The sequence below is a fragment of the Haliaeetus leucocephalus genome, unplaced genomic scaffold (assembly GCF_000737465.1).
Source record: "Haliaeetus leucocephalus isolate CR32 unplaced genomic scaffold, Haliaeetus_leucocephalus-4.0 Scaffold517, whole genome shotgun sequence".
In the NCBI taxonomy this organism is placed as follows: Eukaryota; Metazoa; Chordata; class Aves; order Accipitriformes; family Accipitridae; genus Haliaeetus; species Haliaeetus leucocephalus.
In genome coordinates this window covers 4,757,227-4,783,984 of record NW_010972953.1, presented here as the reverse complement: position 1 = coordinate 4,783,984, position 26,758 = coordinate 4,757,227, and the positions used below count along the sequence as shown (strand labels likewise).

At 51.0% G+C, this 26,758-nt stretch overlaps 2 protein-coding genes across 11 annotated transcripts in view; one reads left to right on the top strand and one right to left on the bottom strand.

Annotated features, from left to right (window-relative positions):
• WASF2 (WAS protein family, member 2) overlaps window positions 1-24,264 on the top strand; it is a 38,875-nt gene extending 14,611 nt beyond the window's left edge. For 4 of the 10 annotated variants that reach the window (XM_010576171.1, XM_010576174.1, XM_010576173.1 and 1 more), the window contains 9 exons: window positions 2,281-2,434; window positions 6,370-6,504; window positions 7,030-7,183; window positions 8,323-8,440; window positions 9,585-9,715; window positions 11,295-11,450; window positions 13,226-13,746; window positions 14,237-14,384; window positions 19,059-19,130. In XM_010576171.1, the coding sequence (XP_010574473.1) occupies window positions 2,305-2,434; window positions 6,370-6,504; window positions 7,030-7,183; window positions 8,323-8,440; window positions 9,585-9,715; window positions 11,295-11,450; window positions 13,226-13,746; window positions 14,237-14,384; window positions 19,059-19,074 (1,509 nt within the window). In that variant the 5' untranslated portion in view covers window positions 2,281-2,304 and the 3' untranslated portion in view covers window positions 19,075-19,130. The other 6 variants (XM_010576175.1, XM_010576172.1, XR_774906.1 and 3 more) reach the window with 5 other exon arrangements.
• A 1,041-nt stretch (window positions 24,265-25,305) lies between these two features.
• Window positions 25,306-26,292, bottom strand: GPR3 (G protein-coupled receptor 3). The gene has a single exon (XM_010576170.1). The coding sequence runs from the start codon at window positions 26,290-26,292 to the stop codon at window positions 25,306-25,308; it is 987 nt and encodes a 328-aa protein (XP_010574472.1).
• Between the last annotated feature and the right edge of the window lie 466 nt (window positions 26,293-26,758).

Below are 26,758 nucleotides of genomic sequence, written 5' to 3'. Positions count from 1 at the left end.
TTGAAAACATGCTTTGAAGGCATACACTTTCGGGGGGGCTGTATATAGACAACATTCTGAGCCTTTGTTTATTTGTGGGTATCTGGGGCACTACTTCATTTTCTGCCCTGTTCTCCCCATACTTGCAGAGATTAGGGCTACCTGTGTCTGTCTGACCTGGCTACCTGTCATCTTCGGCGGGGGGGGGTGTTTGTCTCTCTTTATATATGCATGCTCACATCTCTTCCCCCTTACAGGCTTATTTTTCCTCTTGCTGTTTTCCTTCTGTCTGTCCTGCACCTTGGACAGTTTCCAGCCGGGCTTGGTGGATGGACTGTCCACTCTGGCTCTGCAGATCCCACTGCATGTGCTCCCTGGCCGAGCCCTGGGGAAGCACAGGGGAGAAGCTCGATGCAGGCAGCCTGCAAATGCTGCCTTGTTTATGAGAGCTGCTTGTTGGTGCAGACTGCAGTCTGGGGGGAGCTGGGAAAGTTTGTCTGGCGTAAAGCGCTAAAGCTGACAAAAGATTGTAGGGCTTGGGCTGTAATCAATAAAACACAGGGTATTTGGAAGCGAAGGTCAGAGTCCTTCCTTAGTTCACCCTGTTCTTTAAATATCCCAGCGGTTACTGATGGCTGCTGCAGTGCTTGGACACGGTGAAGAACAACACGGGCTTCAGTCCTCGGAGAGTCTCTGCTTTTATTTATTTGGATGCAGATCTCGCTCCCCTCTTCGATAAGATGTACAGTTTTGGGGACCCTTTCCTTGCACAGGGACAAGCACACGAAGTCCCTTGCGTAGAGGCTTTGCAAAATGGCAACCAATATCTGCTTGTCTGGGAGATATCCGTGGGCCCCGGTATGCTGCGGCTCTTGAACTCCTCTGCCTTAATGGGTCAAATTTAGCAATTCAAAATCTGGCTTGTGAGGTAATTAGGAGGGATAATGCCCACTTCTTCCTCTTAACACCCTGATAGAAAAGCATCCAGGAAGGACTCCTGGACCTCAAAGATAAGCTGCCAGCTGCCACAGAGACTATCAAAGGGTGGCTCAAAGTCAAGAGCAAACAGCTGATTTTTTATGGTTCTTGGGTTTTTGCTGTTGGTGACAGGAAGCCATGTTCCCCAAGCTGTTAGCTTCCTGTTTTATTTTTACACCCAGCCCAAGCAGATCAGCATGCCTATCACATGGGAGCTGGCTGCTTCTCTTGGGTTGTTCCTCAGCTGACCTAGAAAAGTGATTCTTTCCCCTTCTAAATTAATCAAGAAGTTGGGATGTATTTGCTTTCGCTTAGTCTTAAAGATTTCAGGCATGCATCATGCTCCTTGTTCTGAGCTGTTTACCCAAGTTACCTCCTCTCTCTTGGAGGCGGATGATCTGAGAGGGAGCCGTTTGTTGCTTCAACATTTCAGCCTGTTAGCAAAGGAGATTTTTGTTAGTTCAAGGCACTGACCTGCACATAAAGGCATTTTCTGTCCAAAGCATAACTTCCGGACACTTCTGTTTTCTTCTTTTTTTTTTTTTTAAAAATTTTTTTTTTTTTAAAGAACTGGAAGTTTGTCCTGACTGTTGTACAATCAATCTTGACTTCTTTCTGAGCACGCTCTAGTCCTGCATCCTGATTAGAGCTCCCTCAATGTTAAACTGCTGTAGCACGAAACAATGGTCCAGTGTAAACCTCGGCCCCGGGGGATTTCCCAAGGGAAGAGGGGTGCAGCCTGCAGGATAAGGAACAGTCACCAGAAAGTTTCCTGGTCAGCTGCAAGCGCTTCCTGTTGTTTCAGGAGAGCCCTGTCTGTGCTGCTCCAGGAGGGAGGCACCACGCATGCTTTGGTGTGCTGGAAGAAGCTGGGGTCTTTTTTTAACATCTCCTGTCTTCATCCTCTTGGTTTAAGCAGACCTATTGATTGCAAGTTTAAAATATTTCTGAAGAAGAGCTTGTAAGACTCGCCAAAGACACTGTGCGGGAGGAAGGAGACTGCTCAGAGACGGCGGATGGGTAGGAAGGGAACAACAGCTGCGGTAATGCCAGCAGCACCTTGCGTGTGGGCGAAGATGTGTAGTTTTCCATCTCTGCCTCTGTACCTGAGCTGGTGGGGCTTTGCTGTCACTGCAAGTCATAGAACAGCAGGATCTTTATTTCTGATGAACCAGTCTTATAAGGGTGGGGAGGGGGAAAGAAGGCTTATAAATAAAGCCATTTGAGAGCAGGAAAAACGAACACCATGGCTCTGGTGTGCCTGGAATTTGCGGTTGAGTAATCCTTTCCTGTTTCTTTTTTGGGTTGTTTTTCATCTTTCAGAACAGTGCCTGAAGCAGGTCCACCATGCCGTTAGTAACGAGGAACATTGAGCCAAGGCACCTGTGCCGTCAGACGTTGCCTAGCGTTCGAAGCGAGCTGGAATGCATGACCAACATCACCCTGGCAAATGTCATTCGACAGCTGGGCAGCCTGAGTGAGTACCATGGCGAGCCTGCGCGTTGCCCTCAGGAGTCGCTAGTGCTCTTTATTTAGCTCCCTTTCTACTCTCGTGTTCCTATTTCTCCCCCATCTGCCTTCCCTGGGTAATGCTAAAATGTTTTCCTAAAGAAATCTGATGCTAATTTCATATCCCTGGTCCCACTGCCTTCCTATCTAAGAGAAAATGGGGAGGGGGGGGTGTATGTCTGTGTGCGTGCATGTGTGAGAGGCTGCAGCGAAACTGCAGATGGAAGGATGGAGCACAACTCAGGCTTGTAAAATGGGAGGCTCTCCGAGCAGCCAGGATCTTGTGTCAGAGAATGTGCCTGTAATTGCACGCGCTACTAAATGGAGCTTGACTGCGTTGAATCTACAGTGTGTCAGTAGTCTTATTTTTAATGAAAGATAATTAAAGCGCACACGCAGAAGCTGCCTGTTTGCCCCCGCTGTTTGTTGTGTTGCAAGACCCAAAGTCCCCAGTCTGAGCCAAGCGTTGCCTCTGGAGTATAGGGGATTTGGAGCTGCTTGCTCAAATGGCAGCACGAGCTGTAGCGATGCCTAGCTCAGCTCTCCAGTGGGCTGACCAATAGCCTTGTAAAGGCTGGAGGGAAAACGTGGGCCTACATGCTGTAGGAGAAATGAAGAGTTAATTGTGGTCTCTCCGGGATGACTCCTTACTCTGTTGAAATGCTCTGGATTCTGATTAGCCACCTTTGCCCTTGAAGCAAGACTTTGATAATCAAATTAATACATTGTTTAGCTTCTGCGTGGTGTCTGCAAGCACCTCTGCTTGCTCTGCGAAGCAAGCCCCTTGTCTTCTGCCATAGCATGAATGTGGCAGGGAAAGTTGGAGTGCAGTCTCTTTCCAGCAGTGAAAACCATGGTTGCTGCTAAAATCTGGGCCTGTGTTTGCTGCCAGTCGGTATCACATTCTGTTGGGTTGTAGAAATGTCACTGCACAGGCAAGACCAGTCTCTCTGCTTGAATTCAACTGGCCCTTGTTGTTCATTTGTTAGGTCTTGTAGCCAAGATGGTTGTGGAGTGTGAGGAAAATCCATCTCGTGCATGTGAAATGATGAGGAAGAATCAGTAAAGCTGTGCAAATCTCAGCTGCAGAGAAAGCTAATCCCAGTCCAAAGGCATGCAGTGGGTTAGTGTGACAGAGCCGTGGTGAGATCCTTCAGGTTTAGACCTTCTTTGCGCAGCTCAGATATTGAAAGCTTCTCTGCTGCTACCTCATCAGAGAGGGTGAAGTGCTGGAAGCCAAATTGCAGCCCAGTTTCTTTATCGGGAAGGTACCCTGGGAGCCTCACTCGGCGATGTGGGGAGGGAGGTGCGTGCTGCTGGACCAATCGCAGATACCTCGAGCAGAGCGCTGGAGGGAAAACTCGGGAGAAGTGGCTCTTGCTGACACTTGCGTGCTTGTCTGTGTAAGAGGGGAGTGAGGCAGGTGGGGAGGAAATGCTGAGCACCGTCTCTTACCCGCTTCCCTAGGGTCAGCAGTATTTTAAATGAAGCGATATTTAGACTAACTGCTACAGAATGCTTGCACTCAAATGACCAAACTCCTGCCCCCCCTCCTCTTTCCTTCTTACTTCTGAAAAAATAAATCCGCTCCTTCCTCGTACGTTGAATATTACAGGAACGTAAAGCAGGTTCAGTAGGCTGTGACAGCCCTGTCAAGTGAATAATCAGCCATGCCTAGTGCACCACAGTCTCTTTACAAAGATGCAAACATAAATCTTGTCAAACTTTCATATTCCAGTGAGTTTACCCTTCGTTACTATCACAGCTGGTAGCACTTTGTATAAGTCGACTGTGCGTTTCTGTGTGATTTTATAGAATCCACAAGCTAAAGATGGAAAGACCTATTAAATCATGCCGTCTGTCTTCCTGCCAGTGCATGACAAAGATAATTCTGATTGTAAGCTGCACTTTTGCAGTCAAAGTAACTAAACCAAAAAATTAATCTTTGCCTTACCCCATCTGAAAGTGTACATGAAACACAGAATGGTATGAGAGATGCTGGGTGATAACTCTGTACAGGTGTACTTACACAGGCAAGGGAATATGGACCATTGCTGCTTTCTCCTTCCAGGGTCAAGACCAGTATATACAATGCTGTTTATTATTTTAGGCTTGAAACATACTACTCAGTATTGCAAACCAAAGACTTCATTTTTTCCCTAGTGCTTGTTGCAGTTCCTTGTGAAATTCAGAAATTATTTTCAGTTCTCATTAAAGTAGAAACCAAATTACAATTTTTATTTTTTGAACTGTTGCTGGGAGCTGTCAAATTATGCCATAGATAAACGTTCACCCTCTTTGGTCAAATAGGAGAGCTGGTCTTGTGCTGATGTTGAACACGGGGAGTGCTTCATGAAACCTGGCTGTAGCAAGAGCTACCTGGCCCTTAGGTCTCCAGAAATAAAATCCCTCTCATGAGTTTGAGGAAAGCTGTTTGGGCTTGTTAATGGCACGTATGTGGAGTCTGTATTGTCTAGGAGAGTGGAAGGAGGAGGTCAGTTGAAGTTAACTTCCAGCATTTGCTTTCTACAAACACTTCAAGCTGGCATTGCCACCAAAAGGGGTGGAGGAGGTTGATTTTTAACCTGGCTGGTTCCCCGTGCTTGGCAGTGTAAGGAGAACTGCATGGGAGTATGAACAAGTAGCTGATACGTCAGTTTAGATAGCTGAAAGTATTTGTGCAGCTGGGCTTTGGGGGATGCCCTCGCGTTGCCTTGTGGAAGGGGCGCTTCTCCTTCTGATGTGACTCATTGCAGACAACCAGATTTTCCAAAATTGCTGTTAAAGTTAGGCTTCCAACTGGTTATGCTTTCCTGAATGTCAGAGAGGATCTTTAGGAGTAACAGATTCCAGAACGAACTGTTGACCATATGATGATGCACTTCAAAACCAGACAGCTTATTGGGAGCAGTCTTGTACTCAACAGCCGTGGCTGGAAATGTTTCCCGTCAGTGGGAACTCCATGGGCCTATGTTTGCTGTCAGTGCCAAGTCTGTTCTGATCAGTATTGTCCTCAGCGTGGTTAGGGCTCCCTGTCTTGGGTTATGCGCGAGAGCAGAACAAAAAGACAGTACTCGTAAGTTCTTGGGTTTCTTCCAGTTCTCCCATCTCTGTCTACCTGTGGTCATCTCTCGTTGCATGCGTAGATTTTTAAACTCTTAAGGACAGGGGACATCTTTTTGTTATGCTTGTAAGTGGTGCAGCGAGCTCCTGATCCAAGCCCCTAGGCACTCTCACAGTCCAAACGATGGATGATGTTTGTCATAGCAGTGCACTGGGCAATCCAAGCTGTTGCAGAAAGAATATCCCTGTTTGAGAAGTTCCCCTTTGGTTTTGATTTGGAATAAACGTGAATGCATCAATTTTTCAGACACTGCCACCTGAAGGAACAAAAGGGTCAGTGCTTTCATCTGTGGTTATAGCTCAGGCTTTAGGATCAAGGACTGGGTCTGCTCTCTAGTTGCAGACTACTTTGAGCTTGTAAATATGTGCCAGTTACCCTGGAGGCAGGCCTGCTGGAGACTGGGAGCCTTTGAGATTCTCCAGAGCAATAAAAATCTAACTGTATTTGCCTGTCTAATAAACAGAACAGCAGAAAGTCTTAAAGGACCTACATACCCATCCAGATTCAGACCATTATGGTATTGTCAGCCCTCTTTATTTTGTTACTTTAATAACGACCTGAAAGTATGTCTCGATTGTTTCTTTATTGCTTGAAGATCCCTTGGAAATGTCAGGTTTTGGTGGAACAGAACGTTTTCTTCCTGGATGTTAAACTCAACCCTGACAAACTTTAAAAGAAGCATGGTTTGTTCGTTCTTCTTTCTTCAAGAAAACAAGGTGGGAGACTGAATGTGGTCTGATGTGGCTCACAAGGGTAATGTGGACACTTTAATATTCCAGGTAAATTTGCAGAAGACATATTTGGAGAGTTGTTTACTCAAGCCAACACCTTTGCCTCTCGGGTGAGCATTCTAGTCGAGAGAGTTGACCGCTTGCAAGTCAAAGTCACTCAGCTGGATCCCAAAGAGGAAGAAGGTAATGGAGTGGAGCAGAGTCCTTGCAGACCAAGCGTGGTAAAGATTCTCATTGAGTCAGCATGGTTGGTTCACAGCCATAAAGTGAGCATGACGCTGCGATGGGTGTTGGAATGTCTTCTCTTGGACTAAGAGGGACCATTTCCTCCTCTCCTGAAAAAGCACCGTGCTGCTCATGTGGATAGCCTTTTTGACTGAGTCTAGCTTTGCTCGTTAGCAAGTCTCCATGTGGAAACTCACTTTTCAACAGTTTGATAGCGGTGCACTTCTTGAGTCTTGGTCGCAGGGGTTCAAAACCACATCGGCAACTCTCAAGAGAGCCATGTCTATACAGCAGCAGATCTTGGCACGGCATGATCTGAGCTTTGCTGGGTTTCCCAAGAGATCTGTGGGAAAAGGAACCTGACCTTAAGAAGTGCTAAGCGTGCCAAGAACTCCAACTGAAATCAGATGTTCACTACTTTATCTTCAGTGTCATTGGCCTGGGTCGAGCTGTTCTTCACTTGCTCTCTCCTCTTTCTTACAGTGTCCCTGCAAGGCATTAACACCAGGAAGGCCTTCAAAAGCTCTACTACTCAGGACCAGAAGCTCTTTGATAGAGATTCTCTTCCCGTGCCTGTCCTTGAAACCTATAGGACCTGCAATACTCCTCCACCTCTCAACATTCTCTCACCTTACAGGTATGCCTGCAATACCTTCTTGGCCCCTTGCTCCCTTGCAGAGTACCTCTTCCTCCCAACCTGCCGAGGAGGTCATTTCCCATCTTGTGCTGTATTGAAGTATCTATTTCCACTGGGAAATCGAGTTGCTACACTGAGATCCACCAGGAAATCTCCATCCCCCGGATTACGTGGAACTTTGCTTTTGGGGCTGTACAAATGAGGGTAGCTAGAAAATTATATATTTGGTTACCTGCTGTCACTTTTGTGACTGCCTTGGGGCAAGGCTTGGCTGGCACTGCATAAACATGCTAGGTGTTGTGCAGATGATGCATTTTTCTTGTGCTTCTCTGTAGCCCTGTGGCTTCTTTCCAGAAAGCCGCAGTGCAAACTGCAGAGCATACATCTGTAAATGGCTCTCACCCAGGTGGGTGCAGCAGACTCCTGTAGATCTGGAGATGCTTTCTGTGGCCTCCTGTGCCTGGTCTGAGACATCTGATGTGACCTACGCTGGCTCTGTAACCAGTTCTTCTGAGCAGTCCTGCTCTGATTTCATCTTGTAGGTAGTAGAAGTAAAGGGGGTCAGAATACAGAGACTTAGCCCACATCCATAAATATCTTTTGAACAGGTAAAAAGTAATTACAGATAGCTGGAGGCAGCTGTCTTCTGCCAGACGCGGCTGCACTGCAAAGTAGGAGGAGAGTGTGTGTGTGTGTGTGTGCATGCACGCTCACTCATGAGTTTCAAGGACGCTGCTGGTCTGATTTAGGGTTCCTGAGCTGGAGAAGGTTTTTTTCACACCAAAAATACAACACAAACAAGTGGGAGTTGAAGTGAGAGACCTGCTGCTCTCTTGGTGATTGTTCAGAGCAGTTGAGCTCTTCAGGTGCTGAGTAATGGAGAGTTTGTGTGAGGACAAAAGTGATGGCAAGTGGGAGAGCCAGGACAAGTGAGGCTGTGGGTCCGCTGCCTGTTCTGAAATGGGGGACAGAGGGAAGAGCAGCATGTTTGACCTTCTCACTGCAGACTTTTAAACTGTCATCTGGGGTTAGGCCTTGCGTTTTCTTTGGGTTTCAAACAAATGTGTGACTTTTTTTTTTGTTTGTTTTTTTTTTTTTGGTTTTTTTTTTTTTTTTTTTTTTTTTCCCCCCTGTTCTAGGGATGATGGCAAAGAGGCACTTAAATTCTACACGGATCCTTCATATTTCTTTGACCTTTGGAAAGAGAAAATGCTTCAGGACACCAAGGATATTATGAAAGAGAAGCGGAAACATAGGGTGAGGAAATGGGAGATCTCTGCCAACAGAGGCATGTCAGGGAAGAATAGGAGGTGGGAAGTGTTAATAAATCTTGGACTCCAAAATTGCTATCCAAAATTCAGGTTTGCTCTTAAGCTCTTTAGGGATCAATTCAGTGAAGGTTTTTTCTGGTTTACTCTCATCCTTGTTAATTAAAAAAAGAAAACAAAGATACCCTTGATCTCTTTTTCCAAATGGCACCATCTTTGTATGGTTACAATGGTGTAATTTGTAGTTCTCAAACGTAGTGCTGGTGCAGTCAGCAGGGGAGAAAGTTGTATCGGAGTCTTTTCTGCACTTCTGATGTTGCATAGGGGGTCTGTTCAGTGTTGAAGCAGTGCAAATCCCACTGCCCCAGCACCGCAGCGTGTTGAGTGGTGTAATAAATTCAGCAGTGGAAGAATAAAGAAAAGAGAAAATGTCCCTTCAGGAGTGCAAAACCAGGCCCTAATGTTAAATTAGGGGCAAGTGGGAGGCTTAACAAAACCATTTAAGCAGAAAATGGCAGGTAGAGTTCCTGGTTTGGTTGCCTGGGGATTTGGACCCGTGTTTACCAACACTGAAACTTACACCATAAAAGATTCAGTTTGAGCATACTTTGTTTAGCTTTTGAGCAACTGGAGTATTAAATATCAAAATAGATCATGATTTTTCAGTCAGAATAACAAAGGAGAGATTTAGGCCATGTTAGAATACAGAGTGAGGCTAGCTAAAGCCTAGTTCTTTGTGGGCAAGTGTCCATGTTGCACCTCAAAGCACTTAACACCAGCAAGATGATAGTGAGATTTGGCAGCCTTGACACAGAGGCCAAAGACTGAATTGATGTGGGAAACTGAGCTTTCACTCTGCCCTCAAGGTGGTCATGCCAGGGAGTAACGATGGCATCATGTCTGGGCTGCACTGGGGAAATCTGATGTTGTCTGTCTTTTTTTATGCTATCTCTGCTCCAGCTTCTTTGTATGGGAGATCTTTGGAGCTTGCAGCAATCAGGAAAGTAAATTAAAAATCCTGGCCCTCTTTGAGAATGTATCTTATTGAAACTGCTACAGGTCTGTCCTATCCCTCCCTGTTCCCAGTGAGTTTAAAGCAAAATAAGGCTTCTGTTTGATTCCTCCTCCCTTAGAAAGAGAAAAAGGAGAATCCAAACAGAGGAAATGTGAATCCACGGAAAATCAAAACCCGGAAAGAAGAGTGGGAGAAGCTGAAAATGGGACAAGAATTTGTTGAGTCAAAGGACAAACATGGTCCTGCTGGGTAAGCAAGTCTGGGGCTCTCTGTTCAGCTCCCCAGTGAGGGGGAGCAGGCGGGCGTTGTTGATTGTAATGCAGTTCACCCTGCTCTGCAGCTTCTCCAGATCTGCTGCACAGTGCGGATCGATACTGCCACTAATCAGATTCTCCAAAGTAAATCCGTCTGCTGATTTAAAATTTGCTAAATAAATCAGGGAGCTACATGGTTTGAACAAGGTGGCAGGAACAGCTTTGGTAGCAAGTCTGCTCTCGGCTGCCTGTCTTGTGGGCACAAAATTGTTGAGAGCTTTGGCTCCCTACCCCATCGCGGTGCCCTTCCCATCACACCTAGCCTCTGGACCTTACGCTGAGGAGCAGGGTGGCATCTCGGTGGTATTGTGTGACTGCTTTGTAACATTTCACAAATGGCTCTTCACACCCTAAAGTTGAAGCGGGGGCTGTCCCCATCCAAGTATTTCAAGCTACAGATCTCTCTTTAGCGCTTCTGGCTTGGGAATTCATTTAACTTTTGACACCAGCAAGGCTGGAAGCAGACCGAATTCCCCACAATGCACTTCTCGCTTGCTCGCTCCTTGCAGCTTCCTTTCATATAAGAAAAATCTCTCTTTAAATCACACTCTCCAGCTAAAAATAAAACTTGCTTTTAGTTTAATAGGAGAACAGGTTTGGTTTCTAGCAGAGGAATTGAGCAGCACAACAGCACCATTTTCTTGCTCCTCTCTTCTGGTGTAAGCATGTTCATGTATTTGAATTCACTGGAGGTCCAGAGCCCCCAAGAATGGAGTGGTTCCACCGCCCCACAGTGAAATGAGCTCATTGAAAGTTGACTGTGAGAGTGGTCTCTTCCTTCAGTACTATTTGAGCTCTGGATACTTGCTTTTAATAGCATCGCCATTCCTTGGGTTCTTTTTGATACTCTATTCTCAAGCTTTTTTTTTTTTTTTTTTGGCATCTAGGAGTACTTCTTCTTTTTTTGCCACTGAGATACCCAATGTAACTGGGAGTCCTTCAAGTCCACACTGGTCAAAACACGCTCTTATAAATGTTTTATCTAGGATCAAATGTTAAGAAATGTATTTTTTATTTTGTTGTTTTCTTGTTCACTAAAATATATACTCGTGCTGTTCTGGTGTGTGGTAGCAATAAACAAACATGAGAGCATCTGGGCAAATTCTAGCCAAAGAATTATGCAGAGCATACTAATACAGCTGTACATAATTCTTCATATAGGATGCTTTGAGAAACAGAGAGTTTTTTTTCTTTTTTCTTTTTTTTTTTAAAATGTTGCTTTAAGGTTTTGTTTTGTGTGTCCTCTCGTCGTGGTTGATAAGGTTCCACCTAAAGGCAGGTCCCACTGTGCTGGGAAAAGCCATTCCTGCTAGAAGACCTCATTTCTAAATCTTGCAGGTTGATCCATCCACCTGGTTAATATCACTGCCGTTCGGTGGTTGAACTGCTGCACGGTTGTTTGTTGTAACCATTCCAGGAGGCAAAGCTCTTGTGAGTGAGGGGGGGGGCGGGAAATGAGCTTTAGACATTGCCTTGAACTCTTTAAATAAATCACTTGTCTTGCTTTCACTCAGGTACCCCTCTAACATGGTGTATCAGAACGGCAGCATCGGTTCAAACGAAAGCATGGACGTGAACTGCTACCCGCCACCGCCGCAGACTGACTCTATTGTGCCACCACCTCCTTCATTCCCAGATGACAGCCTGCCTCCGCCCCCGGTGGAATTTAGGTAAGCCTACGGGATCCCTTCTGTCACCAAGGAGTAGTAGGTGGTGTAAAAGGATGACATGAGACAGGCTGAGATAGTTCAGCATAACTTCCTAACGGGTGTTGTATGGGAACCAGAATGCTCCTGTCTGGAGGGGAAGTGCAACTGCAGGCAGGGACAGAGGCACAGGCAGAACAGCTCTCCGTAAATCCCGACCACCATTGTTGTTCCCATACAGAAGGGGACAGTGGGCTTGGGCAAGAAGTAGAGCAGGCTTATTTCACTTTCTAGAAGAGTGGGGTCCCAGTTAATGGTTTGGCTCCATTGCATGTGCTTTCCAATGCAGTTGGTCCAGAGCATGTAGACTTACATTCCTGATAGAGCTGTGCAAAGAACAGTTTCTTTCTCTGCTGTTTTTGTTACCATTTGCCCTATGATCTCTGACAAATGCACGATGTGGGCACTGAAGATGTAGATGTAGTTAAATTTAAAGGACTTGAGCACACCAGCTGACTTCTTCCCAGAGACTTCAGTGCAAGTTCAGGGTAGCTGCTTTGTATCTGATGAAATGGTGACTTCCAGTCACCTCTAGAGATGAGAATTATGGTCCAGCAGTAGCTCAAGACACAAAGGGTGAAACAAGAGAGTAGCCTTTTTTTTAAAGGCAGTAAAACAGAGTCCAGAGTAACAGGAGGAAGTGTGTCTGATAGACAGGACTGTGTTAGCTTGTCTCCATCTTATCCAAAGGCAGCAATGCTGCAGAAAAGGCTCTTCTGATGTGTCAAAGAGACCAAGCCCTCCACTCTGCAGCATGTTCCTCTAGGGCAGAGCAGAAACAAGCTTTCAGATGAAGCTTATGCTGCCTTATGCAGTTGCTTAGATCTCTGCCAGCCACAGAGATCTCCTTTCTCTGGTTTTGTTTTGGTGGTTGTTTTTTAAAGAACCCTGGGAGCTAGGTTTGATCTCCAGTAGTCTGTCTTGGATCAGCACTGTGCACTGTTAAAAATTGTGACATTTTTGTAGCAAAAGTACCTTATTTTTCTGTCTTACTGTGGAAGGGGATGTCAGTTTAGGGCTTCCTTTACATGTAGATAGGATATTACAGTATCTTATGGGCAGTAGTGTTTTCTGGTATAAACACAGCTTCCAAAAATGGGAGATTCAGTTGCTCATGAATAGGTGTTTTCCTTAAGAGCACGTTGGGTTTCATGTCTTCCTCTTCACTCCGCATGGTGAGCTATGAGACATGGCTGCTGCTCTCCAGCTCTGAGCCATGGAATCCGGTGAAGAGATCTGTTCCTAGCAGGTGTTCAGAGCATATGCTTTCCTGGCACACCCACCAATCCTTGTGCGATTTATCACGGTAGACATCCCTGCTTGGCGTGTCATAAGTCTGACCTCAGTGTGGAGGGGTAGTGGCTTGCGTTGCTGCAGGAGCTCTTAAGCCAGGAGGCTGCTCTGAGCTCAGACGTGACGCCTGGCCTCTGGCGGAGAGGTGAGATGGCTCATGTTCTTGTCAGCCTGGGAGATGGGATGGATGATAGCATTTCTGCCAGTCCCTAGAAGCTTTCTTTTGTTCTGGTGGTGTAGGCCAAAAGAAACGCTGCGAGGGAACTAAAACCAAGGAGTGAGGTCTCTTGGAAACACCAGTTAAAGCTGGAACTTAGATTTTTTTTTTTCTTTTTTTTTTTCTGGACTGCACCAAACACACATGATTTGCATTAACATTGAGATTGTACAGTCTAATCTGGCCTCACATCTAATAGCCTTATGTCTCTTTCCTTCTGTTGCAACAGCTATCCTGTAGACAACCAAAGAGGTTCTGGTTCTGGAGGGACCAAACGATCCAGCCTGGTTAGCCCAAGTCACCCACCACCAGCTCCTCCGATCGGATCCCCCTCAGCAGCCAGGCCAGGCTTTGCTCCCCCTCCAGCGCCACCTCCACCACCACCACTGCTGGGAAACACCTCCCCTCCACCACCTCCCATGGGCTTCCCATCCCCGGGAACTCCACCACCACCCTCACCCCCTTCTTTCCCTCCTCACCCCGAGTTTGCTGCCCCGCCACCACCACCACCCCCTCCGGCAGTCGAATATGCCAGCGTGCTCCCACCTCCGCTGCCACAGCCAGGCAGTGGGAATACGCCGCCTCCCCCTCCACCACCGCCTCCTCCTGGCCCACCGCCTCTGTCTTCCAGTGGCCTGGATGGTCCCCCACCCCCTCCTCCACCTTCAGACACCTCTGCCTCCAAGCCCAAGTCATCCTTGCCTGCAGTTAGTGATGCCAGGAGTGATCTGCTTTCAGCTATTCGTCAAGGTAAGGTTTTGTTTCAATACCAACTTTCTCCTTTGCCTCTGGAAAAACCCCGCAGTATCCAAGTGAGAGCACTTGGGAGCCATCTCATGAGCAGTGGTGTGACTGTCTTGCTGCTTGAGACCTGTTCCTTGTGGTCCCTCCTTGTCTGCCCACCCTAATGACAACCTCAAAAGGTTTTGTGCCTCTACCTGCACCTTTGGAGATGGCAGTACTGGAATTGGTGTGGTCCAAGTTTGCAAGTGGATTGAACAGCAGTGGTGGTGTAACCCCTCAGAGGAGCACAGAAACGATTCGCTTCCCATTCCACCTGCCCACCCAGCCTGTCTTGGCTGTCATTCACCATCAGCATTATCCCACAGCCTGTCCAATACTCACTGGCAGAGGACAGGCTGCCTTGCTCAGGGGATTGTGTCAAAGGGATGGCTGCTTTGGAGATTTCAGTGTGACCAAAGCCTTTGAATGATCCCCTCTGTTGCCTTCTTCCCAACAGGCTTCCAGCTCCGCAAGGTGGAGGAGCAAAGGGAACAGGAGAAGCGGGACGTTGTGGGCAATGATGTGGCAACGATCCTGTCACGCCGCATCGCTGTGGAGTACAGCGACTCTGAGGACGACTCTTCGGAGTTCGATGAGGACGAATGGTCGGATTAACCACAGTCCTGTCCCCTTCTTCCCCTTCTCTCCTGGGTTAACGTCTTCTTAAAGAATCAGGTGGCCAAACCTTCCACCACTTTCTTTTTCATCCCGTAACCAAAGATGTGCCAAGGGTTTTCAGACAACCAGCAGCATATCTCCCCTCCCTCCCCCTCTGGCTTTGGCAGGACTTTGTGCTCTGCCTTTCCAAAAGGTCTCCTCACGGACACTGAGGATGCGGTGTTGGGATTTAGCTGGAGGGGGTGTAACAGTTGCTTATTTAAAATAGAGCTAAACCTCCAGATTCTCGATGCCACCAGGCAGAGCACATATAAACCCTCCATCCTGAGGGATTTTTAAAGTAAAGATGGATGATCCTGTTGTGGCCGCGTGGCCTTTCAGATGAAGGACATTTTCAGCTAGTTTTCTCATTGCAACAGCAGACAGTTGATCTGATGGCTCTTCCTTTCCAGTGAATACTGGTAGTGCTGCAAGAAAATGGGCTTTAAATGTCTGTTCTCTGCTGCATCCCACTGTCAAATAATCAGTTTTTGGCAATAGTGCACAATTCTTTCCCCTCTGACCCCCTAGTATTATTTCCAGACTACCCTGCGTGGGGTGCGCTTCCTGGCTCTAGGGCTGTGGAGTGCATTGGGTGCAATGTGAGGAGGGACTCTCTTATTTTAAAAGCTGCCTTTACCTTCCTCAAATCTCCTGGACTGCTTCGCCAAGTCTGCCAAAGGGGACTTGCACAAAGGGATGCAAAGCCAGGGCAGGACGGTTGCTCAGCTTCCCACTTCTGGGAGAGCAGAGCCACTGCCCCACCGAGACACATCTGTGTGGTCAGCACTGAGTGGTGGTGAAACTCCACTTTGCTGATTTCTCCAATTCATGCTGAGAGTGTGTTTAAAAAAAGTGCCTAGAGCAGGGAGATGGTGTGGGGAGGGGTTCTCTGAACACCAGGCACTTTGATCTTCTTTGGCCTGTTCAGGGCAATGCTGCAGTTAGTTTGAAGAGGTGCTTTTTCTAGCAGGGTGACCATACTTTTTTGCACAGGGACTTGAGTAGCAGAAAATGCTGGTATTACCTTTGCTTCCTCCTCCCTTCCACCTAAGGAGGGGAGTTTGTGTGCCTAAAAACATCTAGTGTGTGAACTGAGTTGCCCATCGGTTACATCAGCCCTAACCTATGTTGTTTCCCATAATTTTGTTATTATAATTCATTAGTTACTTTTAAGGAAACATTTCTTCTCACTAACCCTGTGAATTCCCAGGCTGCTCACTACAGATACAGTACTGGCAGGGGGAGAAAATGGTGAACTTGAACTAGCTGACCTAGGTTTTATTGCTGTTTTATGTTACCTTACACCGAACGTAAGCATATTTTGGAAATCAACAAACAAATACCCCTGATGTTACAGATGTGCTTTTGGTATTTTAATTTGGATGTGACTCTCTCAGGGTCATGCAAGAAAGCAATTCCAAAGCCTTTTGGAGATCGTGGGTCCAGCTGTTGTGAGGTGGGACCAGCTGCATGTCCCATTAAGACCAACTCTCCAACCTCTTTGCCTTTCCTATTGCAAAGTATTTTGCCAGCCTGTGCCTGTTCTTTCTTCTTTGGCTTGCCTCGTTTAATGATGTTGCTGATACCTGGAACGCCAGGCCCAGCCCGAGGCTGCCAGGTTGCTGAAAATCCTTCTTGGGGTTTGATTGATGGCTTCAGTTTGTGCCATTGAGTTCTTACTGATTTCTTATGTGCGTGTGTGTGCGTGCGCATTTTTAATCTTTGACAAAGCAGATGATGACCTGGAGGATGGGCTTTTCTGGGGTGCAGATCAAGCTGAGATCCAGCGCGACCCTGAGAGATTTAGTGGACCGCTGCACCATCAGATTTTGTCTGCAAATCAGCTGCTAGGCAGGATGCAAAGGGCGTAGACGGTGAAGCATCCCGATGGGCTGGGAACATCTGAGCCATGCTAGTTCCAGGTTCTGGAAGAGGGAACAAACCCCTCGAGTGCCAGTGAGCCATCGTGCAGTGTAGGGACTTGGAAATGCAAACTGATTATTGCTGCAAGCTGGGTAAGGGGGGCTAGAGGAGAATCGCTGCCTCTTGTTTTTCTGCTCTTTCTGTAAGCATCCTCCTCTGGCTTCTCTCGGAGACAGGTTCCTGGGGAAAACGGACCTTTAAGCTAACCCGGGCTGACAGCATTATCACACAGGGAAGCGAGGAGCTCGCAAATGCCAAACCTGGGTTAATTTTAAATTGCCTTAACTAGACTTGGCCCCTGTTGGGAAAGGGGAGTGAGTATTCCTGTCACGTGAAATACAGAAAAGTGCCATATTCTCTGTGACCCAGATGGATGGTCTGTCAGGCAGGGCCATGCCTCGAGGCATTAGGGACACAGTTGCCCCACGTGCTGCCTGTTGCACAAGGATGCTGTGTGGGCGATCCAGCATGGCTGCGGGTGGAGTCGGCTCCTCTGCCTGCCTCGCCTGCTTGCAAGGCCCTCCTGGCAGCAGGAGGGACGCTGCTTTGTCCGTGCAAGCCTGCTGTAACCACCCTCTGTTTCCAAACTCGCATCCCAAGGTGAGAATCAAAACTGCTGGATCCTAAGCAGAAGGGTTGTGGACAGGTAGGGAAGGTTGGTTGTTGGGTTTTGTTTTTTTTTAAATCTCTTTCAATTGCAAAAAGAAGTGGTATGAGCCTAGTGTGGAGATCCCTGAGAAACAACTGGTGTAACGTGACCGTCTCTGAGTATCGTTGCAAAATCACAGAGCACTGGGCCACCAAGTAAGCTTAATATTTCTTAAACCAGTAGGGGAAGAGGAGAGGTGCCAAAAACAACCTTTGCAAGACAGAGCAGCTGTGCTGTAACTGCAGGGCTGCTGCCCCATGTAGACTGAGGGCCTGTGCTGGACTCCCCTGCCATCTTTGTCATTTTGTGTTAAGTTACTCCTTCCTCCCCTTTTTCCGTGTAAGGCTGGGTTGAACAGCACGGCGGGCGAACCTCAAGCATTTCACAAAGCCAAAAGCGAGAGCTGGCAGCTGGGGTCCTCCCTGCTCTCCGCCTGCCCGGGAGGAGCCCCCGTCTTTCCATTTCAGCCCAACCCGTGTCCGTATGGAGACGCAGAGCCGGAGCAGCCATTTCGCCCGTCCTGGGAGCCGTTTGCTCGGGGCGTGCAAGTTTGGGCAGGCCACCGCTGCCTTCCCCTTCCCGGCGCCGCGCTCCTGGTTAAACATTCTCCCGGTGTCCTCGCCCGCAGTGCTTGGCTGCTGCTCCCGGCAGCCTCTCCCCCGCTGCCCCCCTTCCCGCGCTCGCAGGGAAAGCCTCGTCCCGGCTCCCTGGGCTCAGCCTGGAGCCTCATCCGCAGTCGGTGACCTTCACTGCTTTCTCCTCTCCTTATCAGACCCAAAGCACCAGACCAGATCGAGGGAAGGGGCTCCTGGAGGTCCCAGATGGCCAAGAAACTGTGCAGAGTGTCGTTTCAGGGAAAGGATTTTTTTTTTTTTTTTTTTTTTTCAGTCCGTGAACTTATTTAACGTGCCTTGTTTGAAAGTACCTGCCCTTGACAGGCTCTGGCGGGGAGCTAGCTGGCAGGGCCTTGCGTGGGGCAGATGCAGCTGCCCTGGGTCAGGTTTCATTGCTGTTGGATTTCGGGGGGTGCTTTCTTCTCTTCCTTTTTAAACAAAGCCTTGAAGTGGGAAGTGGATCTGATGTTTTTATTACTGTATTAACATTCATTTTAATTCATTTCAGAAACTAACTCATTTTTCTTCCTGATTAGAATGTCATAGAATTAGACGAGCTGTAACCCTCCTGAAGTGCCTTATTTTCCTACATGATATAAATATATTTATAAGAGTAATTATTCCACTTGTATCTTAGGGGTTTATTGCTGAGCAGAAGATATGGTGGGAGGAGAGATGGGAAGTGCCCTCGAAGGACCCAGCCAGGCCAGGGGTCGGAAGGGTGATGTTTGACAGATATTCTCAGGGTGCGGGGGGTTACTCACTTCAGACCAAAGGAGTTTCAGCAGTGAAACTCTGCTTAGGAAAAAGGAAAAAAAAAAAAAAAAACCAACCTCATGAGCAAAATACTGTAGACTTGTTTGGTTTTCTTACCCGTGCAAAATAAACACTGATGGCCAGACTCTGCCGCCTCATCTGCACGGATGCAGTGGGCATAAAGCTGCTGCTGCTGGGGGAGTGGAGCCCGGTCCATACCTGTGCATCCCAGCGCAGACCCGCTGCCTTCTGTTTTCCCGTGTAATGTCTGTCTGTGCTGTTCCCTGTCGGTTGCTGTGTAAGCCAGGCTTTCCTGCTGCTTTTTTTTTTTTTTTTTTATAATCAGCTCAGTAACCCCTGGATGAAGATCCCAATTTCAAATTTTTTTGTAATGTACATGTAAAAACAAACAAAAAAAATTAATTTTTTTGATCCTTTTTTAAAACTGTAAACTTGATAAAACCTTTCTATCCAATCGGTGCCTGCGTGTGTTACTCCGAGCATGTGTTGGGGAGCTGCGGTGTGGTCTCTTGCACGTGGAAAGTGGCTGGTCCCGGCCAGAGGGGCTGCTGCGACTTGTCTGTGTGTGACTTCTCCTGCCCAGGAGCATGGGCAGGTGCCGAGCCACGTGAGCGGCTCGTGCTCGTACAACTTGTGTCCTGTACTGCATCTCGCAGGGCTGCTGGGGTGTAATTTGGGGAGCCTGGCTGCATTTGACGTTTCATCGAGGGCGCCCGGGCTGTGTCCTGTCTGCAGGTGCCTGGGCAGAGGGATGAAGAAAGCCAGCGGGTCCCAAGCTGTCTTGCAGACGCCATCCGCGCAGCAGCCTCTTCCAGTACCGAAATGCAGCCGTGCCAAGGTGGGTTGAGGATTATCGATGGTGGTAGTTAGTGCTGCCTGCTGTGGGTAACGGCGCCAAGGAAGCGCTATCCAGGAGGAGCTACCAGCCTCCCGTGTGTGCTCCCTGCCATACGAAATGAGCCCATGCTCCATCTTGCAAGAGCGGAGCTGCTGCAGCTGGGGTGGGAGGGGGCTGCTTCTGCTTTTTTTGCCTCCATTTCAGCTGCTCAAGGTCCCTTAGGCAGTTAATCTGCCTGGCCCCAGCCGCAGCAGCGATGGCTCCTGGCCCTGTTTTCAGGTGCCTTGTCTGGGCTTGGTACGTGAGCCTGTTGTGCGGGTGTATTTTCTTGCCGGTCGGTGGAGAGCAACAAAAGGATCCGTCCCTGCTGCTCCTCGTCCCTGCTTTTACCGCGAGCTTTGCTCTGCCAAATTCCCTTGGCTTCTAGGAGACACCCGTGCGTTCGCTCTGCAGCGCTGTGCCTTTCTTGGCTGACAATAGTCCCTGGCTGCAAAACCTCATTAGATTAATTGGCCTTGCCAGCTTCTGAACAAGCAAGCCCTTTAGTCGTGCTGGGGCACGGAGGGCAGGGGAAGGAGGGATCTCTTGGGCTTCCACGTCCCTGGCGCTGTGTGTCACGGCTCTTGGCTCCATCTCGAATCCGGGAGGAGCAGCCGGTGCCTCCGGCTCCCTTGTCTGGATGGGTGCGGCTGTGGCCAGGGTGAACTTGGTGCCTCTGCTTTTTTGGGGTACACACCAGCACACAGCCCTGCGCTTTTGGGTTACCGGCCCTTGAGAGTTATCTTTGGGAATTGGAGGGGTGGGTGTACGAGCAACCCACGGAGCCGGGGAGAGCTCCTGCAGACCGAGAAGCCTCCCCTCTCCTGCTGCTCCCTGGCCCGGGGTTTAGCTCATTATGGGGAGGAAAAGCCCAGCAGCGAGATGAATCGTGTGCCGGTGTTCTCAGAGCCTGAGCCCCTTCCGTGAGCAGCAGTTTCCTATGGAGGAGCTGCTGCAGCTGGGGGAGAGTCTCTCGGGTTCTGCTGTGCCTTGGCACTCTGGCCTTGGCCCCAGCCTTTGATGTGTTTGCCTGTCTGTCTCTTCCACGGGGCTCGGCACCGGATCACAGCTGGCCGGGCTCTGGCTTCACAGGAGCCCCTGTCTCCAAAGACCTATTTAATTTTCTCCTTCAAGGTGGTGTTAGCAACACCCAGAAGATGCTGCCGGCTGCCTTGGACGAGTGGGCTGCGTGTCCTTTCCACCACTGACGTCAGCTTCTCTCCCTTAATTCCCCCTCTGGGACCAAAGCGAGTGCAGGCGCTGCCAGCTCTGATCAGCGTTAACAGCCTGCTCTCCCAGTGTGTGGCAGCGCTCTGCCTTGCCAATGTCACCCCCGACTCGCGCTGCCTTCGTTAGCCAAGCATCCATGGGTGGTGGGAGAGCACTACCCTCTTCCAACTCCCCGGGAAGGGCCCGTTGCCAGCAGAGAGTCCCCATTTCTTGCACGTAGGTGTGCTGAGATGGCAGCTCAGCCCCTGTAGAAATGGCTGACTCCTTCTCTCTCGCTCTCTTTCTGCCTTTTTTTTTTTTTTCTCTCCTCCCTGCCTTTGCTGTTGCCTACGCGGTTGTGTGGGGAAGGCAATCGGCTCCCGTGCTGCGGATGGCTTTATCTGTAACTCTTCCATCTGCTCACAGCAGCTCACAAATAACCACGGGGTGCCAGAGGAATTATGTATTTGGAGCTCAAGTTTCTGCAGTCTGGCAGGGCAGCAGCTCTGCGCTGGGCTCATCCGCTCCTGCAAAGGCCAGCGCCTGCATGTGGAGGGCTTAAGGCAGCCGGCGCGGAGCTGGGGTTGTGGCCAGGGCCAAATTCCGCTCCCCATTGCCGTCTCCAGGCCAGGTTGAGTTAGACAAAGCCCCAGCCCTGAGCCAGCGTGGGAGCCCGGTCCTCTGCGAGCTGCCAGTGGGAAGCAGAGGGTGCTGCCGGCCCTGGGTCCCTGCACCCCGGTCGGGCAGCCAAGGGCTCCTGGCACGAAGCCGCCTTCTGCATCGGATGTTGCTGCAGGAATAAAATGGGAGGCTGCAGGGTGCTAGGGACGGACCTCCTTTCCACCCTGCTGTTTGCTGTCTCCCACCCAGAACAGCACTTTCGGACAGGCTCTCCTCCCCGGGAAACGCTGGCCGATGCCTCCCAGAGCCACGGCTCCTGTGGTGGCCGGGGACGATGCTCCACGGCCCAAGCCGCACCGGGAAATGCCTCCCGCTGCCCCACTGCCTTCGGCATTTGGTAAAATGCTTACGAGCGGGGCCGCGTTTTCTTCATTTCCTGCCTGCTCCTGCTTCCAAGGAAACAAAATCCCCCAAGCCAGGGCTGAGGTTTCTCATTTAAATGTAACCCAGGCCAATAACCAGGGCTGCTCAGCCCTCCCTGTAGCCTGGTGTTCCCAGCCCGGCCGCCCACGGTGGTGCAGGGGGGATGTCGAGGCTCACGCTCCCTGCCGGGATGCACCCATCATGGGCACCCCAGTAAATCACTGGGAGCAGAGACCCACCCTTAGGATGCGATTTGGGCGATGGGCAGCTCTCGGCTCTGCCCCAGGCAGGTCAATTGGGGTTCGGGGTGCTGGTGGGAGGTTTTGGGGTAGCAGCAACCTCCCTCCCTTCTCCAATCTGGCAAAGCTGCCTTGTTTTTGGTACCAGGGCTTGAGTGGAGGCTTCTTAGCGGGTGGCTCTTGCCTGGCAGGGACTGGCCATGGCTTTGCCATGGTTACTGCCAGCTCTCTTGCCCGGCATCGCTGCTCCTGGCAAGGTGGCAAAGGGCAGGCCGTGGAGCTGTAGCCGAGCCCCGCTGCTGCCAATGGGACAGGGGCTGCCCGCAGCAGATAAGGGGAAAAAAAAAACCTGCCCGGACCCCCATGCCCTCACTGCAACATAGGCAGGGTTTGGAGGCAAGAGGCTGCCTGTGGCTTACAGCATCTGCTGGGAGCTGTGGTGCTGGGCAGGGGGTGCCTGGGGAGGGCTGGGCCTGCCAGATGTGCATGCACAGCTGGGGTGATGGCATGCCAGTGCCTTTATCCTGCTCACAGCCTCTTAGCTCATATTTTAACCCCAAAGATGGGCCATCGGTCCCTCCCGAGCCTCTCCTTCACATCGGCGGCGTGGGGGTGGCTGCTCAGCGCTCGGGCGCCTTCTCGGATGGATTTGACTGTTTTTTTATACCTCCGCTTTCTGCATCTTTCTCCACCAAAAAAGGGAGCGGGCTGGGCCCTGCTGCGGGCTGTTTACCTCCCCGCTCGGTGCCGCCTGCTCCGTTCCCTGACGGCCTGGGAGCAGCCAGGAACATCTCCAGAGTCACTGGCTGGTGTGCCGGGAGAGCAACCAGCACCACGGCACGGTCGGGGTCTCGGCTGCCTCCACCCCCACATTCAGCCTCGGCTTTCCTCATCCATCCTGGCAGGAGGGAATTGGACACAGGTAGGAGCCGAAGGGTGCGTTTCCAAGCCGGGAAGTGGCACACAGGGCAGCCACGCGCTGATCGACGGCCACCGTTGTGTCTGGTGGCAGCAGGGGATGGGGCTGCGAGGGGTGACGTTCTCGGGGCACCCATGGTGGTGGGTACGAGGGCTCAGTGCGGCCTCCAGTTCCGAGGGTTCCTGAGTTACTGGGGCTGGGTCGTGGTGGCTTTTGATGCCAGGCTCACCCCAGTTCCTGAGTCCTGTGAGTATCCCTCCCCCCAGATGAATTTGGGAAGCCCCATCAGCTCCAGTGCAGCCCTGTGCCCACCCCACCGCCGGCCGTGGTGGGTGGGAGCCTGAGGGGGGGGTCCCAGCAGACCTGCATGGTGCTGCCTTTATGCCACATGCTTGCACACCCTGCAGCGAACCCTAGCGTGTCACCCTGTCCCCAGGGGAGATGACAGGGACCCCAGGGAGCAGAAGGGACCGGCCAGGCTTGCCCACCGTGAAGAAGCAAAGGGGCTGCGGCTGCTCCCTCTGAAGACATCAGTAGGGGAAGCACGAGGGAGAGAAAAGCTATTTAAGCTGCCGTACAATGTTGACATAAGAACAACCAGGTATAAACTGCCTATGAATAAAGCAGGGCTGGGAATTACAGGATTTTTTACTGCTGGGGGAGGTGAGCTCGGGAATTATCCCCCAGCTGAGGGGTGGAGGGTCCTCAGCTCAGCCCTGGGGCATGATGGGTGCCTCCAACCCCCTGAGCTTTGCTCCTCTTCTCCTGGCTTAACATTGGTGGGGACAAAAGGAGCCCCAAATTCCCCAACCCCGACACCAGCGCTGAGCCCAGCCCCTGGAGAGCAGGAGACATAGGTCTGCGGGTCCTTCAGCCTCTCGCCAGCCCCATCTCCCCTCGACGCTTGCTGCCATAACCCCTTTCCAGTGCTCAGCTCGGCCAAGAAGCGGAAGGAAATCTTTATTTCCTTTGCAATAAACAGCACCAACCCTCCGGGCTGCCACCAGGTCCCCGAGCCCAAGGTGAAGCCAAGCCTCGGGGACCGGCGCGCATTCTGCACCACCCGTGCCGCAGCACCCAGCCGGGCTCCGGCTGCTCTTCAGCCCTGGGCTCTGCCACATCCCGGCGTGTCTGTGGATGCACAAATGCCTGTAAGAAACCTGCTGCTCCCTGACCGGAGTGGGCAGGGGCACGGGGGGCTCTCGGGGCACAGAGCCCTGCTACCGGAGGGGACGAGCTGCCCTAATTAGCTTTGCCATCGTTAACCCTGCCTTCCCCGCGATGAGCGCCGCACGCAAACGGCGTGGGCAGCAATGACGGGCATCCCAGACCCTATTTGCACGGTGGTTCTCGCAGCACGGCCACCTTGGCGCAGGGGCCCCGGGCAGAGCCCCGAGTCCTCCCGTGCCACCTTTGCCAGGAGAGGGGCCAGGGTGCAGGCAGCTGCCCGTGATCTTGCTGTGATGGAGGCAGCAATAACAGCACAAGGCTGGATGCAGCCCTTCTGCCTGCTGGACCACTCCGAGGATGAGGATGGCCGGCACCCTCGGTGCTGCTCCCCCAGGGCCGGCTCCTGCTAACAGGATGTGATGGGTGGGGGTAGTGCTGTCGCTTGGGATTTCTTAACCGGGAGCGGGGAGAAGGCCCTGCCTGGACTCGGGGTGATGGTACGGGGACCTCAACCTGCTTCCCCCTGCCCCCATCCCCTCCCCAGCATCAAAACAGCCGCATCTCGTATCACAAATTACTTTTATTCCCCCTCCCCACGGTTGTAAACATAGAAGCGGCCCCCCCCCCTTACCCCCGCTCTGCAGCATCCCACCGAGGGGTCCCCATCCCAAGGGGCCTCTTCGCATCCATCTCCCCCACCCACCCAAAAAATGTGCAAATCCAAATAAAGGCTTTAGCGGGGGGAGGGGGGGCACCCCTGGGTGCCATGGGGAGGGGGGGCAGTACCCAGGGGCCCCCAAAGCTGCTGGGTTTGGGGGTGCAGAGCCTCCGGCAGCACCCTCTGCCCAAAGGCAGCGAGCACTAGAGGGCAGCAAGCCCCAACGCTGGGCCGGTGGGAGGGCGGCATTAAAATCATATTAAATAATAATTAAAAAATAATAAATAAATGGATGAACAGCTGGGAGAAGGGGGTGGGTTTGAGTCCCTCCTCCTCCGGCAAGTGAGTCTCCCCCCCCTCCCCCAAACGTACAAAATATATTTTAACTATCTGAGGTAAATAACGAGGCTGTAAAAAAAGCAAGAGGGGAGCGAACGTTCCTGGTATCGCCCCCCCCTTAAAAAAATAAAGCATCATAAATAGTTTTAAAGAAAATATGAGGATCTCCCCCTTCTCTCTCACGCGCGCACGCATAAATATAGATTATATTATGGATAAAAAATATGTTTTTCTCTCCTGTAAATTCAAAAAGTGGAAAAATAGAGGAAGAGAAGGGGTTGTGCCCAAAAGGACGGGGCTGGGAAGAGCTGCTTGATTCTGACAGCTCCTGCGATGTGTCTCTGGGAATGAAAAGAAAAGGGGAAAAAAAAAAAAAAAAAGAAAATCCCCCAACTGCAATCGGTAAGTGAAAGGTGCAGAGAGGCTGGGGAGGGGGGGAAACGACATGTCAGACGTCACTGGGGGAGTGGGACCGGAAAGGCATGGTGGAGGAGAAGCACCCGCAGCACACGGTCCACAGCACTTTCTGGATCTCCTGGTTCCTGAAGGCGTAAATGACGGGGTTGATCATGGAGTTGTAGGTGGCGGGGAGGAGGGTGACGTAGGTGTAGAGGGCCGGGTAGCTGTAATCCCCCAGGAGGCAGTAAATGGCGAAGGGCAGCCAGCACGAAGCGAAGGTGCCCAGGATGACGGCCAAGGTGGCGATGCCTTTTCGGGTGGTGACATAGTGGGAACTGGCCAGGAAATGTCTCTGGACGGCGATCTGGTGGGCGTGCCGGCAGACGATCTTACAGATCTGCACGTAGAGCTGGAGCATCACCGCAAAGACCATGAAGAAGGAGACGGAGAGGATGATGAGGTGGTTCTTCGTCAGGGGCTTGACGATGCTGCAGGTGGAGGGCTCCTTCAGGCAGTTCCAGCCCATGATGGGCAGGAGCCCGTAGCAGATGGAGGCTCCCCAGGTGAGGATCAACATGATGTAAGTCCTGGTGACCGTCTTCTCCGAGTAGTAGGTCAGGGCGTTGTAGAGGGACAGGTAGCGGTCGATGGTGATGGTCAGCAAGCTGCTGACGCTGGCCGTGAAGGAGGTGACCAGAAGCCCCACCGTGAGCAGGCTGACCGCTTCCGATGGCATGAAGTAGACAAAGGCAAAATGCAGGATCAACCCCAAACCGGCCAGGAGGTCGGCGGTGGCCAAGCTGCCGATGAGGAGGAACATAGGAGCCCGGAAAGCCGGGGTGTAGAAGATGACCACCACCACGATGGCGTTCTCACAGGAGATAATGGTCCCGGAGATACAGAGGACGACATCCCACGGGTTCAAGGCGAGGGGTTGCACCACAGACTCCAGGTCCAAGGAGCTGCCGCTGCCGTTCCTGGCCGTGAACCAGCCTTGCTGGTCTTTGCTGGAATTGGGGGGCCCTTCCTCCATCATGCTGGCGGAGGCTGACCTGCCGCAGCCAAAAGCAAGAACAGCCCCCTCCTCAGCACCCACTGCCTGCGGTGGGGACCCACTCAAGCTGTCCCTGTGCCACCCAGCCAGGGACAGTCCTGCCTCCCCCCAAAAGTTGTCTCCAGGAGGGGGGGACAGAGCGGTGTGTGTTGAGGGGGTGCTCTGAGGGGATTTTTCTGCACAAGGTGGTTTGGTTTTAATTCTTTTGCAAGCAAAGAAAAATAAATAGGTGAATAAGGGGGGGAGCAGGGGGGAACCCCCACTCAGCCTGCTCCTGCCTGCATTGGCTGCTGGGGTTTCTGCACTGCGTGATTTTGGTGGATAAATACAGGAGAGCAGGACCGGCCCTGGCTTGCCCCCCCCGCCCCCCCCGAGGGCTTCGGGGCCAAACTGAGGGGATCCCAAACAGCAGGTGAAGGGGGCAGCCCCGCTCCCCCGGGACCGGCAC

Excerpts from the sequence above, each read along its gene's own strand:
- GPR3 (XM_010576170.1), bottom strand. The coding sequence starts at position 26,292 with ATGATGGAGGAAGGGCCCCCCAATTCCAGCAAAGACCAGCAAGGCTGG.